General features: G+C 38.6%; 1 protein-coding gene across 5 annotated transcripts; it reads left to right on the top strand.

Annotated features, from left to right (window-relative positions):
* Nucleotides 1-901: 901 nt before the first annotated feature.
* MYEF2_1 (Myelin expression factor 2) lies at nucleotides 902-17,194 on the top strand. Of its 5 annotated transcripts, XM_012941216.3 has the most exons (12): nucleotides 902-1,005; nucleotides 1,039-1,202; nucleotides 1,235-1,292; nucleotides 1,337-1,610; nucleotides 1,645-1,815; nucleotides 2,443-2,818; nucleotides 3,539-3,672; nucleotides 5,536-5,677; nucleotides 6,664-6,857; nucleotides 7,971-8,124; nucleotides 15,135-15,199; nucleotides 16,160-16,324. In XM_012941216.3, exons 1-11 carry the CDS (start codon nucleotides 983-985, stop codon nucleotides 15,188-15,190), a joined length of 1,746 nt encoding a protein of 581 aa, XP_012796670.2. In that variant the 5' UTR covers nucleotides 902-982; the 3' UTR covers nucleotides 15,191-15,199; nucleotides 16,160-16,324. The 5 variants fall into 5 exon arrangements, with proteins under 5 accessions (XP_012796670.2, XP_051064418.1, XP_051064416.1 ...); XM_051217983.1 differs by having other exon boundaries at nucleotides 902-1,202; nucleotides 16,160-16,606; XM_051217981.1 differs by having other exon boundaries at nucleotides 902-1,202; nucleotides 1,337-1,815; nucleotides 16,160-16,664.
* Nucleotides 17,195-17,355: the final 161 nt, after the last annotated feature.

Here is a 17,355-nt window from a genome sequence, read left to right as displayed (position 1 = left end):
TAAAAAACTCTTAAAATAAATGCTTTTTTGTGCTAGTTGCAGAATGACATTATTAATTACATTTTAAGCACACTTTAGTTGCTGTAATGACGTAGGTAAAGAGTAGACATTCAGAATCGTCTTTTTTATCAAGATAGACCATCAGTTTACACGCTGGAAGGCCCTTACACGCAGATGTCTATGGGTAGATATTTCTGATACCAACGTAGCAAGCCGTCCACAGATTAAAGTAGTGACTGTTAGATCGTCCGAGTTTTTCAACAGTTCTAAATTATCAGTATTTTACAGGATCCCATGCACAACACATGCAAACGAGCAAGTTTATTCGGGACATTTTATTCATCATCACATCTCAAAGCAAGCTCTCTAGTCGTATGTCCTACTTACATCTAGTTGGCACATAGATGTAGTGAGCAGAAATAGCACCATTTTATCATATTGTACCATACTTACGATTTGGAACTCGTCATATCAGTGGTCAGATTCTTCACACTTAATTGGTACTGATATGATTGATGTAGTTTAGGAAATGAAAGTTTCCTGATTTTCTCAGAATAGTATAGTTAGTAATGTGACAACTTTGATAATACACATTGAAATATAAAGGATATGCTACCCATCTAAACTAAGGAACTCACTGAGTATTCTCCATGAAAATTCGGGTCTCGTGGTGCAGGAAGAGTGATAATTATTCCAGTGAGGGTTTGTTTACTGTTTAGATGTAATGGAGTCCCAAAGAAAAGACAGGAACATTAGTGAAAGGCGCCACTGATATCATTCACTACATCAGAAAGTCTAGGAGCACGACTTACGGGATTCCTATTCACTTATTGTGTTTTCTCAGATCTATGAAGCAAATAAATATGCACATATTACATATACACTTTTCTACGAATGATGTTGAAAGTGAAGCGGTCAATTTGGTTCTGTTTGTCTGTACTCGGCGTTCCTGTTCTACTCGATCTAGTGTCCGTTGGCATCCATGAGTACTTTTTCAGGTGAAAGGTTAGTTATTGTCTCTTAAAGATAAAAACACAGAAGTCAAGATGACCAAAGTTCTACGAGGCATCGTTCACCTATCAAAAGGAGATCAAGAAGTCGTTCTCCTCAACAAAGTCGAGTGAGATCAAAACGCATAGTCATCGCAAACATCCCATATGATTTAAATTGGCAAAAGCTGAAGGAGTTGTTTAGAGAACAAAGTAAGCTGGGATATTTTGATGTTACAAAGTAGTCGGGTTTACTGGCTTTCTACAGTTGTTTAAAAAAAATGGAAAACCAAACGGTATGGGGTAAGGAGTCATATCTTGTCGTATTAACTTTTATTACTATAAAGTTTGATGGAGTTCAAGACACTCGAAGGAGCACAAAAAGCTATTGAAATGATGCATCGGTTTGAAGTTGGAGACAGAAAATTGGTTGTTCGACAAGAGACTGCTCGTGATGCTGCTCGCTTTGCATCAATGGAAGTTGACGGAGGGCTTCTAAGTGATTCTGGAAATCCCAACGAGTCTGTAAATATGGCAGCAGCAGGACCTGTCTTCACTACTCAAATCTTAGGTCAAGTCGGCATGGACGGGCCAATCACTGATTCTGTGTACGTCAGTAATGTAGGTTATGTCTCAAATTTGTCATTACTTTTAGCTTGACTATAGTGTAACGTGGCAGAAGCTTAAAGATGTCTTCAAATCAGCTGGGAAAATTCTCAGCTCGGTTATAAAAACAGACTCAGAAGGGAATTCTCGTGGTGTTGGCATATTAAAATTTTCGAATGCGTATGAAGCAGTCCAAGCCGTCAATATGTTTAACAACCAGGTATGTGTTTGTGTTTAGTGAGTTAGTTTTTAAAATTAAATAAGTATCCGTAACCTTGTATCGGAGAAAATGTGACGGGTATAGAAAGTTCCAACTTTTCAAGTTGATTCGAATAATTGGAAGTGGTCTATAGAAATATCATATACCTCAACACCAGCATATGGATAAAAGATTTTTCGTCTCTTCTGGTTGACTTACAAGAATGGAAAATCTCGAAGGTTTCTTACTTGAACCGAAGCCAATGTGCAATTTCAGACCACGTCTTCCAGATTGGGTCAAAGTAACGTCATGTTTAGTATTGATGAATCATTGATATTTGGCTGCAATATCCTTGTCGATTAACGTGAGGTCTTGGTTGATACAGTACACCAACCCATAGATGATGCTTCGCATACGTTAGCCTTCCATTAACATGTTTTAAAGTGACAGTGTATACCGCTTTCTGGGTTTTTCGATAACATTGTCTATCATCGGATATTTCGTTATTGCATTGTTGATAAAATGCTTCTGGAAGTTTGGCTGTACAGTTTTTTTTTCGTTCGTAATTCCTGACACTTATATACTATCTTCACATTTGTTGCTTCGTGGTGTATGAAGAGACTAAATTCATACTACTTTTTGCGCTAGATATTAAAAGACAGACCAATGCGTGTAAAGATTGATCGCCAGGGTACTCCTGCTTCAATGAACATAGTTTATCCCCCACAACAACGAACTGGCTCATCTGGAATTCTGGGCTCCACTGGTTCAGTGATCCCCTCCAATCCTATCCTGACTGACCAACAACAATCTTCAAATATTATTGCTGCTCTTGTGACTTTACTTGGTTTGAAAACAAATGCCGATACAAATCCTCAGAGTGGCATAATTGAAGTTCTTCGTAATTTGGCGTCAAATGCAAATCTTTCTGGGGGTCTGAATACTTTGGCAACTACTGGATCATCTAATAACTCTTCCAACTTCACTGGTCAGTCATTGTCATCAATCCCAGATGCTTCACCAAGTATGAATCTTGTAAACTACGTTTATGTTCTGTGCTATTTCTAAGACTTACAAACATTGTGTGTTAGTTTTACATTTTATTATTTAGAATTATGTGCAGATTTAAGTTCTCACTTATTTTCCATCAGGTATACTGCCCTCAACCTATATTTAGTCTGTCAAAATGCGAAATTTAAAGAAAAATCGTTTTCAATTGAGATCATGAACCTGTCAGTGTTAGACCAGCATCGAAAGCCTGGAAGCACTAGACGGTCGTTTCATCCTAATATGAAACTCCTCGGCAGATCCGTACGCGGCACTCGAACTCAGGACCTTTGTTCTCGCGCGGATGCTTAACTTCATTTCATTTTTCAGTTATATCATTGTTCTCAACCCACAGAATTTGAACAATTGAAGGATGCATGCACATCGATCAGGATCGTTACCAGTTGTCATCAGGGTAAGAAACAACGGTGAATTTGCCTACTGTCTAATGACAATTCTCAACTTCTCAAAATCTTGTATATCCGGAAATGACTAACAGATTCAAACTTATCTATATTTACTTTCTAAGGTTATGATTGCTTTGTAGTGCAATATTATCGTCAAGTTGTATGTGTGGTAGATCAAGTATTTATTTCTATGTTCCACATTTAAACCTTATGAAACTTAAATTGTTAGTTCCTAATAGTGTTGTCGTTGTTCAAATCTTCACTTATCTAATTTTTCATGTTTGTTTAAGGTTCAGGAATCAATCGATCCTACTCAGGTCAACTCCCTCAAGATGGATTACAACAATTAATTTCAGCAGCTGTCGCTGGTGGAATGTCCCAGACACAAATAACCTCTGTATTATCGACTCTAGGTTTATTCCAGGTATGTATACATATCTACGAATTCTTTCAAAAATAGTGCAGTTTGTCCAATAAATACGCAAACTATTCCACGAAGTTTTTGAATTAGAAGACTTTAATTGCTATGATTCAGAATTGTTCGCAGCAGCGGAGGTGCATTCTTTCCTTGTCTTTTAGAATCTGAGTCTTTGTATCTCCTCAAACCTCTTTAATTTTTCTATACCTTCATTCACTTATTAATCACCTCACCTTATCCCACGGATTCCCGTCTCCGGCGGTAAGGTCCCAACGAGTACACAATTGACAAAAATTACTGACAAAAAGGTCATGTGTGACAGGCCTCAAGCAGTTGTCCCTTTGGGACTAAGGTCATGCTCTCAAGTCGCTAAGACCACCTCGAACCCAATTTCCTTTCCAGGTGCATGCAGAAAAAACCCCATCTTTCTTTGTGGCAAGGCAGCACCGCTGTTATGCTGGTTGTCCGAAGGAATCCCCTTGTTGCCACCACACCTCTAATCAGCATCACGACTTCACCCTCGGACCTTGAACATGCTGCTTTTAGTCTTACCACTCTTCAGCCGACCTACCTGGCATGGTAGGACCTTGAGAAACAATTGTTCCAGGCAGTATAGCCCGGTCGATTCATCACGATAGCCAAGCCCAACCACCACGTCAGGGTAGTAACAACGGTTGGGTTACTAATCAGTGAAGTGTCTTAATTTTACTATGAGCATATTGTCTATCCAATAAATATATGATAATCTACCTACACGTTAGTGTTGATTGTTGTTTATGGTCTTTAATTCGAACACTAAGCCAGATTATCCTCTACATCCACCGGACAGCCCCCTAGGGTATCGTCTCACGGATGTTACAGCTAATAGGGGACATTTTGAAGGCGATTGATGAAGCCTAAATTTTGCATACGCTTTTATAAGTAACTCATTTATTGGACATTCCACTTATTTTCATTAGGTGTCTATTTTTTTTATTAGCTCTTATGGGAATTATTGGTATAGTTGTGAGCAGATTCTTATTTTTACGCACAGTTACACCTGTAGGTAGTACCACTCATTTCTGTTTTCGGGGCTAATTATTTTTCTAAAAATGTATTTATGCATTCGTTGTTTAAAGCTTCTGGCGCTGTTTTGTTGAATTTAGTCTGCGTGTGTATTTTTTGTTCGAGTGTTTTGTGGCTATCAAGATTTTAATGATTACTAACTAGAGGACTAATTTATCCGTTTTCTCAATGATTGATATCAAGTGATTCTGTCCAATTTGTTGAATTCTATCATTGAAATCAAGGAGATGATAGACATTTTTTTGATAGTCATACAGATTTCTGGGTTCAAACAAAAGGAAAACTGTTCCATAAATTTTGAAGTAAACAAATAATTCATTATCTTGATTTCTTAATGATTGACTATTATTCTACAGTGATTAGATCAGTTTTTTTCAAGGCTGGAGTTGGCTACGCGAACAGAATTATTCATTTTGTGTTCTTAAAACTTCTCGACTTTAGTAGGTTTGGAAAAAGGGAGGATTCACATGTGCGTATGTATGTAGTTGATGTCATTCTTCTCTTAGAATAGTCATCTTATCCTTAAAACATTCAACAAGTTTATCCAGTAAGTTTCGGTTTTCAAATCAAAGATTTATATTGTTTAGTTTGTCTATTTTCTAACACATTATCAGTATGTTGGATTAGAGACAAGAAAAGTGTTTGTTAATTATCCTGGGGAATACTGTATGTGGATTATGTTGTCAGGACAAATGAATGATTTTTTAAAATATACATTATCTGGTGTCGTTAGTTCGTTCAGTTGTGTCACTCTTCTCTTATCTTCACATATTATATTATACATACATATGTGTGTGTGTGTAGAATTCTCATTCGGATCATCAGTCTGGTCAGTTGAATGCTTCAAATATTATTGGTCGAGATGGTGGTGGGTGTGGTGACAGAAGCGTTGATAGATCACATTTTGACAATGGATATGTTGGTCGTTCAAAGTATGAAATTCCAGGTGAGCTAGACTGTGTGAGTGAACTTGTGTTGTTGTGTACTGCATAAGTTCGATTTCGTTGATTTGTAAATCTGTTATTCTCCACTGATGTTTTCCCAATACAGTTCTAACTGGTATTTTTATTGATATTATCTGTGACCATTACAGCTGTGTGTATTTCTATAGTCGTTAATAATTATAAACCAAAGTTTTTGAAGGTATTTTTTGTTTTCCGTGATGGAACTCACAATACCTCCCGTATTTTTTAGTCAGAGTTCCGGTGTCATTTTAGGCTTTTGTACAGCAGTTCTTGGATTTTTTGGATGGTCATCAATGTAGTGCTGATGTTCATTTCGCTTTCTTTATACAGTATACTGTTTGATTTGATTGTGCGTTCCAAGCTCTATGACAGTTATATACCTATTTCCTTTTAAAATAATTTTTCCAAATGGATGTATTTGCATCATAGTTTATTTATTTTTGTCGTAATTCAATCAATATATTTAGGCTTATCGAAACTGATCATATTCGACACTTCCAATTTTTTAATGTTCACTTCAGTGAGGACGGTTTGAGTAAATTGTCCAACTAAGTGTAAATGTCAGAAATCGTATGTGTATATGTATTGGATATGGCTTGATTGGTGGAGTATTAGAATGTGGAATTGTTTTCATCTAGTATTATATGCTCGTTTTTATCCTTCTAATGGTAATGCATTGGTTAAATATGACAATTTGTTCGCTATACCTAGTAGCATGCTTGTCATGCTTCTATTTTCTTTTTGACGTAATATTAAAAATTTCCTTTTTACGTAGTAACGTGACTTTACATCAAATAACTAAAGTACATTTTTCTAGATGCTAATTTTGTCAAGTATCTTCGTGCGTGCGTGTGTGTGTCATGATCTAAACAATTGAATCATATTGACAACTTTGTTTTTGATATTTCCATTTATTCTTTGATTAATATTGGTAATATTAATGATGATAATAATCTTCATTTATTAGGTAATTATCGGGTAGATTCTCGGAGTAACAGACAAGATTCATATAATATTGGCGGTTCTCTGATGAAATCAGGGTCGCCTAATCTTCCGGGCCGTGGAAGTTACTCTAGATCATCTGATCGAGGACGTGATGAAAATGGTCCACAACATAACAATGATCGACGTCAGATACCTGAAAAAGTAGTTGTGAAAAATGTAAGATTTTCTTTTAGTTTAAGTTTGCGACTTAATGTAAATTTAAGAAATTTATTGTAAGTAGATTCATACATTCTGGTTTTCAAAATGGTACTCCATCTAGAGTTGTTGCGTGTTAAATATCACTTACCAATATTTTTTCTATTTTTAGGTTCTTTACTTTCATAATGTTTTAATTACTTCGATATTTTTTCATCCTTTTTTTAATCTCCTTTTCTCCTTCTCTGCCCCAATTTGATATGTGGCAGCTTGGACCAGTGCATATTTGTACCCAGATTCTAAGTTGTCTTATGGTTCACAGATTCCCTTACTCAACATCTGCGAGATATTAGACTTTTGGTGCTGTTGAGTTCTCTGAGTTATATAGTTTTCATTTTCATTCTGGACAATATCAGTATTTACTTCTACTAGGAATGAGCTTCTTTGATTATTCCACACGCCTTAAGTCAGTTTATTTTGTTGACTTTGTGGTTGTTTGTTCTCTCAGTTTATACTATAATATTCATTACTTTAAAAGTAACTCATTTGCCAACTTTCATATTGATAGAGCGTTGGGGGTATCAAATGTTTGTATTTGACTGAACTCACAATCCTTAGTATATGTTTCAGAAATTGAGTGACAATCTGTCTGTCTGTTTATTACGTATTATGTGTGGTACTAGTAACTATTTAACGTCATTGTTTTTTCAAGTACAGGTTTTTGTTTCCAGCTTTAAGACGAATACTTTGTGTATAACGTTAATTGACAGGATACTCGGTTGTTCAAACCAGTGCAAGCACAGTGGGGGGTGTTTGCACCTATTAAATGCAAATCACCTGCCTTAATAACTAAGATATATGAATGTATATTTGATTGGTAAGAGAGTTATATATTGTGTACTCACAGTCAGTGTAACTCAATTATTATCAAGTTACTATTACACAAGCGTGCACATCAAAACGGATTTTAAGGTTATTTGTAAAATATCTCTGTTCTTACCTAAATTATTGTAATAGGTTTATTTGCTTGTAATTTCTATCAAGAATGGTTACCAAATAACTGGTATGTCACAGTAATAACAATATTTCGGTGTCACTTAGGGAGAAATTCTTGTGTATACTATATATTTTTAGCTTCCATTCTCATTTGATTCACATGATGTGAAAAGAATATTCAGAGAAGTTGGAGATCTAAACACTTGTAATCTGGTAACAGACTCTCAAGGTCAATCTCAAGGAATCGCATTTATCACCTATGCAGATATTGATGGTATTTATCGTGCAATAGGTTAGTTGTTGAATGTAAAATTAATTATGCATATTTTGTGTGTCTTAAATGGTGTATTGATTTGTTATGTGTTTATAAACAATGTTCTACTGTAAATGTGCATCCATTTGTGTGTATTTTTTTATAGGTATTCTCCTCTCACGTTATCGTAATTGATAAATTCAGTCTGTTTTGGCACACTAAGGGAACTTAATGTAGCAAAATTTAACAACTAAGTATCTTGACTTGTTACTTACTTACACCTGTTACTCCTAATGGAGCATAGGCCACCGACCAGCATTCTCCAACCCACTCTGTCCTGGGCCTTCTTTTCTAGTTCCATCCAATTCTTGTTCATTTTTCTCATGTCTATTTCCATTTCCTGGCGTAATGTGTTCTTTGGTCTTCCTCTTTTCCTTTGGCCTTGAGGATTCCATGTGAGGGCTTGTCTTGTGACGCAGTTGGGTGCCTTCCTCAATGTGTGTCCTATCCACTTCCAGCGCTTCTTCCTGATTTCTTCCTCCGCTGGGATCTGGCTTGTTCTCTCCCACACTACGTTGTTGCTAATAGTGTCCGGCCAATGGATCTGAAGTATTTTGTGTAGACAACTGTTAATAAACACCTGTATTTTCTGGATGATGACTTTCGTAGTTCTCCAGGTTTCTTCCCCATAAAGTAGAACTGTCTTGACATTTGTATTGAAAATCCTGACCTTGGTGTTGGTTGACAGTTGCTTTGAGTTCCAGATGTTCCTCAGTTGTAAATACGCTGCTCTTGCTTTGCCGATCCGCGCCTTCACATCTGCATCAGATCCACCATGTTCATCAATGATGCTGCCCAAATATGTAAAGGTTTTTACATCTTCCAAATCGTCTCCGTCAATTTTGATTGGATTGGTGCATGCTGTGTTGTATCGGAGAATCTTGCTTTTCCCTTTGTGTATATTGAGACTTACTGCTGCTGAGGCTGCTGCTACACTGTTCGTCTTCTCCTGTATTCGTTGTTGCGTGTGCGATAGAAGAGCCAGATCATCTGCGAAGTCTAGATCGTCTAACTGCATCCTAGATGTCGATTGTATCCCGTGTTTCCCTTCAGATGTTGACGTCTTCATGATCCAGTCGATCACCAGGAGAAAGAGAAAGGGTGAGAGTAAGCAGCCTTGCCTAACACCAGTCTTCACTTCGAACGACTTTGTCACCTGTCCTCCATGCACAATTTTGCAGTTTGATCCATCATAGGAATTCTGTATGATATTGACGATTTTCTGAGGCACGCCATAGTGTCGAAGAAGCTTCCGTAGTGTTGTTCTGTCCATCCTATCAAATGCCTTCTCGTAGTCAATGAAGATGTAGAGTGATGAATTCTATCCAATTGATTGTTCCACAATGATTCGTAGAGTTGCGATTTGGTCTGTACACGATCTATCCTTACGGAATCCTGCCTGTTGGTCACGAAGTTGGGCGGAGTCCTTCATCCTGTTTAACAGTATCCTGTTGAAGACGTTTCCCGGTATTGAGAGAAGAGTGATGCCCCTGTAGTTATCACAGTTGCTGAGATCGCCTTTCTTCGGTATTTTGATCAGAAGTCCTTCTTTCCAGTCTGTTGGTACTTGTTCTTCATCCCAAATCTTATTGAAGAGAGTGTGGAGTATCTTTGCAGTTACCGCTGCTTCTGCTTTTAGTGCCTCTGCTGGGATGTTGTCCGGTCCTGCTGCTTTGCCACTCTTGATTTGCCTGATGGCCATGCTTATCTCTTCAATTGTTGGTGGGCCAACATCGATTGTGAGGTCCGTGGGTGCTGCTTCGATGTTGGGTGGGTTCAGTAAGGCTGGTCGATTCAAGAGTTCATTGAAGTGTTGCCTCTTCGTCGTTTCTGCCTATTCTCCCACTGACTGCAGCTCAGATGATGTAAAAGATGAGTTTTACAGAAAGCTTTCTGACCTCCGAAAAGCTAAGCGCTCGGATGTAGTAATAGTGGCCGATGACTTTAATGCTCAAGTAGGTAAACTTAGCGATAGGGAAAGACACCTAAGTGGATCTTATGGTGTCGTGACTCAAAGAACAGATAATGGCGACCGTCTGTTGCAGCTATGCTCAGATAACCGCCTGTTCCTTGCAAATACTAACTTTAGGCATAAGGAAAACCATCTTTTAACATGGCGACCCCCGAATTCGTCCCAACGTTGGACCCAAATAGATCACATCGCTATCAGCCACCGATGGAGGGGCTCGATAGAAGACTGTCGCTCATTCTGGAGCACATGCCTAGATTCAGATCATGCTCTAGTGCGAGCGCGTATTTGTCTGCGTCTTACTGGACGTAAGAAAGACGCTGCTAGGAAACCTCTTAGGGGCCTACTTAATGATAGTCAAGCTAAGAGTATATTTCAGGAACAACTAGGAAAACAGTTAGGCAGCCATGTATGTGATGCCCACCCCGAGGCAGCATGGAATGATATCCGAAAAGCTGTGGAAACAGCAGCGATATCTGCTAGTAAGGTAAACCGTAAGGTTAGGGAGCAACACTGGATCTCAGCAGCATCTATCGCACTGATAGATGCTCGGAAACTCATTCCACCCGGCTCTGAACATAATGAAGAGCGGAGTCAGTTTAAGCGCAAGCTGACAAGAAGTCTACGCAATGATCGCGAACAGTGGTGGGTAGCGAAAGGAAGAGAGATGGAAAAGGCAGCGGCAATAGGTAATAGCAGACAATTGTTCAGACTCGTTAAGGAAACCGGAATTAGGAACCCGACCGTTAGCGAAACAATCTCAGAAAAAGATGGACATATTATTCATTCTCAATCCAGTAGATTGGATCGATGGGCAGAACACTTTAGGGATCAGTTCAACTGGCCTCCAGCCACACTTCGGTTTCCCACGATCTCTAGTCAACCTGAATGGCAAGTTAATGTAGGTCCTCCGTCCCTTTACGAAGTTGAAAAAGCCATAGGAAATCTGAAACGAGGGAGAGCAGCAGGCCCTGACAGGTTTACTCCTGAGATTTTTAAGGATGGTGGTCCAGTATTAGCAATGAGATTAACCGAGGTCATAGGTAGAATTTGGGAACTGGACGTAATCCCATCTGACTGGTCTCAATCACTGATTGTGCCAGTCTATAAGAAAGGACAAAAGTCCTCTTGTGACAATCACAGAGGAATCAGTTTGACTAATATAGTGTCTAAAATATTAGCTTCAATAATACTTCGACGCCTAATCAAAGCTCGTGAAGAGCAGATTAGAGAAAACCAGGCCGGTTTTCGACCTGGACGTGGTTGTATAGATCAGATATTCACACTACGTCAGGTTCTAGAACACAGACACACATTCAGACGCCCCACAATGGTAGTATTTCTCGACCTTAATGCGGCATTTGACTCTGTTGATCGTAAGGTTCTATGGCAGTGTTTGTCACTGAAAGGAGTACCAAAGAAGTACATTAACCTTATAAAGGCTCTCTACTCGAAAACAACTGGTAGAGTGAGAGCTTATGGCGAACTGTCATCAGAATTGATTACCTCAAGTGGTGTTCGTCAGGGCTGTCCACTCTCCCCATTCTTGTTCAACTTTGTCGTCGACGTAGTTCTAGAGATAACACTTTCCTCGTCTAAATTTCCAGGGGTTGAACTTCTACCGGGAGGTTCACTTGTTGACTTAGAATATGCAGATGACATAGTTTTATTTGGTGAAGACGCTGACAAAATGCAGAGTCTTCTGACCACTCTAAGCAACAATGCAAGCATGTTCGGGATGCGATTCTCCCCCTCGAAATGCAAAATGTTGCTTCAGGATTGGGTTACATCGACACCCGAACTAGTGATAGGGAGTGAAGTAGTTGAGTGTGTCGACTTCTTCACTTATCTTGGAAGTCTCATCAGCCCTTGTGGTTTAGTGTGTGACGAAATCTCAGCACGGATACAGAAGGCTCGACTAGCTTTTGCCAACTTGCGTCATTTATGGCGTAGGCGAGATATCCGTCTATCAACCAAAGGACGTGTTTACTGCGTAGCAGTTCGTTCCGTCCTACTTTATGGCAGTGAAACGTGGCCGGTAAGAGTAGAGGATATTCGTAGGTTACTAGTATTTGATCATAGGTGTCTTCGAAACATTGCTCGTATATCCTGGGACCATCGAGTAAGTAACACAGTTGTTAGGAAACGGGTACTAGGTAAGGGTGGCAAATCAATTGATCAAGTGGTGAAACTTCATCAGTTGAGATGGCTGGGACATGTGTTACGTATGCCCAACCATCGACTGCCTCGACGTGCGATGTTCAGTGGTATATGAGTGGAGTAGGTTGGAAGAAAGCTAGGGGCGGCCAGATCAAAACATGACACAAGTCCATGAAGTCACTGACAAGTGGACTGAGTCATGTTGGTAGGTGTAGACTACCTGGTTGGGGACCGCGAGATGATAGCAACCGATAGTTAGAGACCCTGAATGACATGGCTCAAAATCGTTTGCAATGGCGCAGGTGCATCCACTCTCTGTGTTCTCCCAAATTCTAATCCTCTGAATCCTTCATGTCCGTTTTTTCCTCTTTCCAAATTTATTTCACTGGATTATACTCTTTTAAATAACATCTCCAAACCCTAATCTTCCCGATTACTGCTTATACTCTTATTACCTCTACCACTACGGGATTTGAATCGACAACTGCATCTCTGTGCTAATGTGGTGTGGCAACTCGAACTGATGTACGTACGTACGAAGTTCTACGTTGTTATTGACTGACTGACTGAAGTGTTCTACCCACCTGTTTCGTTGCTCTTCAATGTTGGTGATTACCTCACCTTCCTTACTTCTCAATGGTCGTTCTGGTTTGCGGCGATTTCCAGAGAGTTTCTTTGTTATGTCATACAGTTGTCTCATGTTTCCTTCACTTGCAGCCTTTTCCGCCGTCGTTGCTAAATCTTCCACATATTTACGTTTGTCGGTTCTGATACTCCTCTTCACCTGTTTGTTTACTTCTGTGTATTCAGCTTGTGCCTTGGCTTTTTCTGCTCTTGTTCGGCTGGTATTGATTGCTGCCTTCTTGTTCCTCCTTTCTTGAATCTTATCCAGTGTATCAACAGTGATCCATTCCTTGTGACGGTGCTTCTTGTGGCCCAGAACCTCATGACATATTGAAGTAATTACCTCCTTTATCTCTTTCCAGTTGCTCTCCATAGTAGTTCCTTCTCCATTGAGTAGATCATGAAAGGCCTGGAACTTATTACTGAGGACTATCTTGAATTTGTTGAGTTTGTCAGTATCCTGAAGAAAGGCCGTATTGAACTTTTGATGTTGTCCGCCCCGTTGTGCAGTACTTCTTGAGTTTCAATTTCATCTTGGCGATCGGCAATTGATGGTCTGATGCTATATCAGCTCCTCTCTTGGTTCTCACGTCTTCCAACGTCCTCCTGAACTTTTTGTTGATGCAGATGTGGTCGATTTGGTTTTGTGTAGTGTGATCCGGTGAAGTCCATGTGGTTTTGTGTATGTGTTTATGTGCGAATATGGTGCCGCCTATGACCAGTTTATTGAAGGCACATAGATTTGCAAATCTCTCACCATTTTCGTTCCTTTCTCCCAGTCCGTGTCGTCCCACAATGTCTTCATATCCAATGTTGTCCGTTCCAACCTTGGCATTTAGGTCTCCCATCGGAATGATCAAGTCCTTTGTTGGGCACTTCTCGACGATTGACTGAAGTCTATTGTAGAATCGATCCTTAACGTCTTCATTGTAGTCGTTGGTAGGCGCATAGCATTGGATGATGTTCATTGAAATGCCCTCTTTCTTTGTTTTGAAGGAGGCTTTGATGGTCCTCATCTTATAAGTGCATGTTGTGCTTGTTTGGATAGCATCGATGCAACTCCTTGTGTATGTGGGACATTTTCTTCTTGATGGCTGGAGAAAAATAGAAGTTCCCCTGAAGCTAGTCGTTGTTATCCAACCTGCGTCTAATATGTTTCACTGATTCCAAGCACCTCCAGGTTGTATCTCTTTATTTCTGCAGCAATTTGGAAGACTCCCGGTATCCCACGTTGTGCGAGTATTCTGTGTATCTAAATAAATGATTGCTCTGGTTGTCAGAAGGGGCTTCAGCCTCGTGACTTCCGAGGGAACTCAGCTTTCACTATGAAGCGTCATAACTCTTCTAAATGAAAACCATCTGACTCCCAGGACAGATTTTAAATGGTTCGGATATTTTTTCTGGTTTTTTGTGGAGTTAGTTTTTTACGGGATGGGGTCGCTAACCCCATGCCCAACCCTCCTCCTTTATCCGGGCTTGGGACTGGCAGTAGCCCCCGAAGGGACTAAAGGCGGAGTTATCTTGACTTGGAGTTTGAGGAAACTAAATAAAAGCCGATCATTTTCAAAACGGCCGAAAATCTTAGGATGAACAATGTAACTTCACCATCTGGCTCTGGTCGAGGATGTATTGATCATATCTTCACCCTCCACCAAATGCTGGAACACCGTCATACTTATCACATGTCAACAATCTTAGTGTTTATTGACATTAGGTCTGCCTTCGATTCGTTAGACAAGACTGTTCTCTGGGATTGTCTGTTGAAGAAGTGTGTTCCTAAGAAGTTTATTAACATCTTAAAAGTCCTATATGCGAACACCTCAGGCAGAGTGAGGGCATACAACCACCTCTCTTCATTGTTCCATCCAAGTAGTGGGTTAGACAATTTTGCCCAATCTCACCATTACTCTTCAACTTTGCTATCGATGTCGTTCTGGAAATAAAGACTAATCTTCCGGGCCAAGACTTTTACTGTTTCTACAAAATGCATTTGTATTGTACTAATTATTTCTATGCATAGTTTGTTATTATTAACCTTGGAAAACATAACAGGGAAAAGTACTAAAATATTAACACACCGGTTGGTAATAGAGTGATGATTCATAAGAGGAAATGAAAAGAATGTTTTAGTGGGTATTGCCAGCACATTAATCACTCAGTAGAATAAACGACAATGAGGTAGAAGAATTCAACGTCCCACTTTCTCTTGTATATGTTCTATTCTTTTTTTAAATAGATGCTTTTGACGGTAAAATATTTGAAGGACGACGTCTTCGAGTGCATGCTGAATAATAATATTAGGTGAGTCATTGACTATTAATTTTGGAACCTTAATTATTTGAGTGATGTCACTTTATTCTTATGAGTAGTTTAATTCTGTGGGTGAATTATTTTTTCTTGAGCGCTAACAGTAGTATTGGACTGGTGGTGGCTTAGTGGTTGAGAGGTTCGACTTGCAGCCACTAAATTCCGTATTCGAACATCACTCCACCTACTTTGGGTTGAGCAACCGGTGATTATCACTATGTCCTAAGTACCTCATGAATGAGTTGAATTTATTATTTTTACGTAGTGATTCGATCTTTTAACTCCACTTCACCTACCATATATATTTTTATTTTAGTTCATACCATTTTTATGACCAGTGCTATTGTTTAAACACTTTTTTCTTGAATATTAAATGTTGTAGGCGTTATTTACGCCTAAGTTTTTCATTATAAACATTCGTGTAAGATTTTAAACCTTCTATAGAAATATATGAGTCTGTATACTTAGTTAACAAGCTAAAACCATATCTAAAACAAGAAATTCGACAGACTAGTTAGAACGGTATCCAGTTGTTCACGGAAACCATTCTCAAAAGAAAAAAATTCAAATAGAATTACCTTGGTTGAAAAGTGTTTGCGAAATGAGTTTGTCGCCAAGTATAGAAAGACAAAAAAGAAAAGAACAGGAATTCCCATGGTCGAAAAAACCCAGCTAACTAACAAGACATTGACCACTAGACAGTGACCAATCAGTTATAAATATTTCACTTCTTCCTAAGCGATAGGCCAGTTGCTGCTCGTATTGCTCAGACTTTGAAGTCGAGAGATGCGGATCCGAATCGTACAGAGAGCTCTCAAAACACTACTTGTCCGCCTTGTCGTGCTTTTTACTTTCAAGCGACCATTTCTATCTTACTAATCATACTAACCAAAATAATTTCTATGAATATTTCACTGAAACATATTGTCTGTTATCGTCTTTTCTTTATTGTAGATTGGATTACGGTTTATCTTACTTTTACAGAAAATGTATTCTTCGTATTATACGAACAGTTATGCACCGTCGAATGTTTTTATCGTTTCCTCCAGTTTGTGGCAACGTTCATTTCTTCTTTACTGTATATCGATATTATTGTTGTTACTATGTTTCCACCTGTGAATGAACATTGTTTGTTAGGTACATGAAATTCTTTTCATTGCTTACACGATAAACAATGATAGTAATAATAATAATCACAAATGCATATGGGTTTATAAAATGTTTTATTTTTTCTGTTTCCCACCATTTTCGGATTTTCTATCTTTTTATATTTATTGTTGTTGCCCGACGCATTTTTATTGTCCGTTTGTTGTTTTCACTTTCATGCTGTTATTACCGTTCAAAAAATAATCATCGTCATAACCACTATGGTTACTAAGGAAATATAACATTTTTCTATTATGTGTTTCTGTATTGTTACGTTCTAATGTAAATTAGTGGTTGTTACGAAAATATGCAGTAATAAATAGATCTCTTAGCTTTTTATTAATGGATAATCTGACACTCTTTAGAGTATGCAATCCTATGCGTCCACTTTTTATGTTCCAATGCGAAATCATGTCAGATAGTGTCGATTGATTCGAGAGTGATGGAGGAAGTTACCAAACGGTGACTTTGAGTGGTGTGACTACAGTGTAACATAGGCTGTTTGAATTCATGAAATATTAATAACTTTTTCTGCTCCGGTGAATAAGTCTTTTGGAATGAACCAATATATGTCAATTTAGTGGTCTTAGGGTAATACACTCGTCGGGGATCGTACCTTCGATATCGCGTACTGTCGTCATTAGGCGCTACTGAGGAGGTCACATTAAGACGAAATGACTGTTCTTCTGTTTTCCAATAATTGTCCAACTAACTTTAGCCAATTGTGTAATCTACCTGCAAACTGAACGATCTCTACACACTTCTCATGATTTTTCCGTAATAATAATCTCTTATTAGATGACATCAAATATTTTTGTTGAATCGATAACTCAACAAATAATCATTATTTACCAAAAGTGATGGTTAATTTGAAAAATCGGTTCATTTTTGTTCAAACAGACTGAAAAACAATGAATATTGAGTTTGATATCAACGTTTGTATGATATTCGAAATCTTTCATCAAACTCAAACCTTTACTGTGTGTAGGTATCAATACCAAGGT

Source organism: Schistosoma haematobium, chromosome 7 (genome assembly GCF_000699445.3).
Source record: "Schistosoma haematobium chromosome 7, whole genome shotgun sequence".
Taxonomy (NCBI): Eukaryota; Metazoa; Platyhelminthes; class Trematoda; order Strigeidida; family Schistosomatidae; genus Schistosoma; species Schistosoma haematobium.
This window is presented reverse-complemented; position numbering and strand designations above follow the sequence as displayed.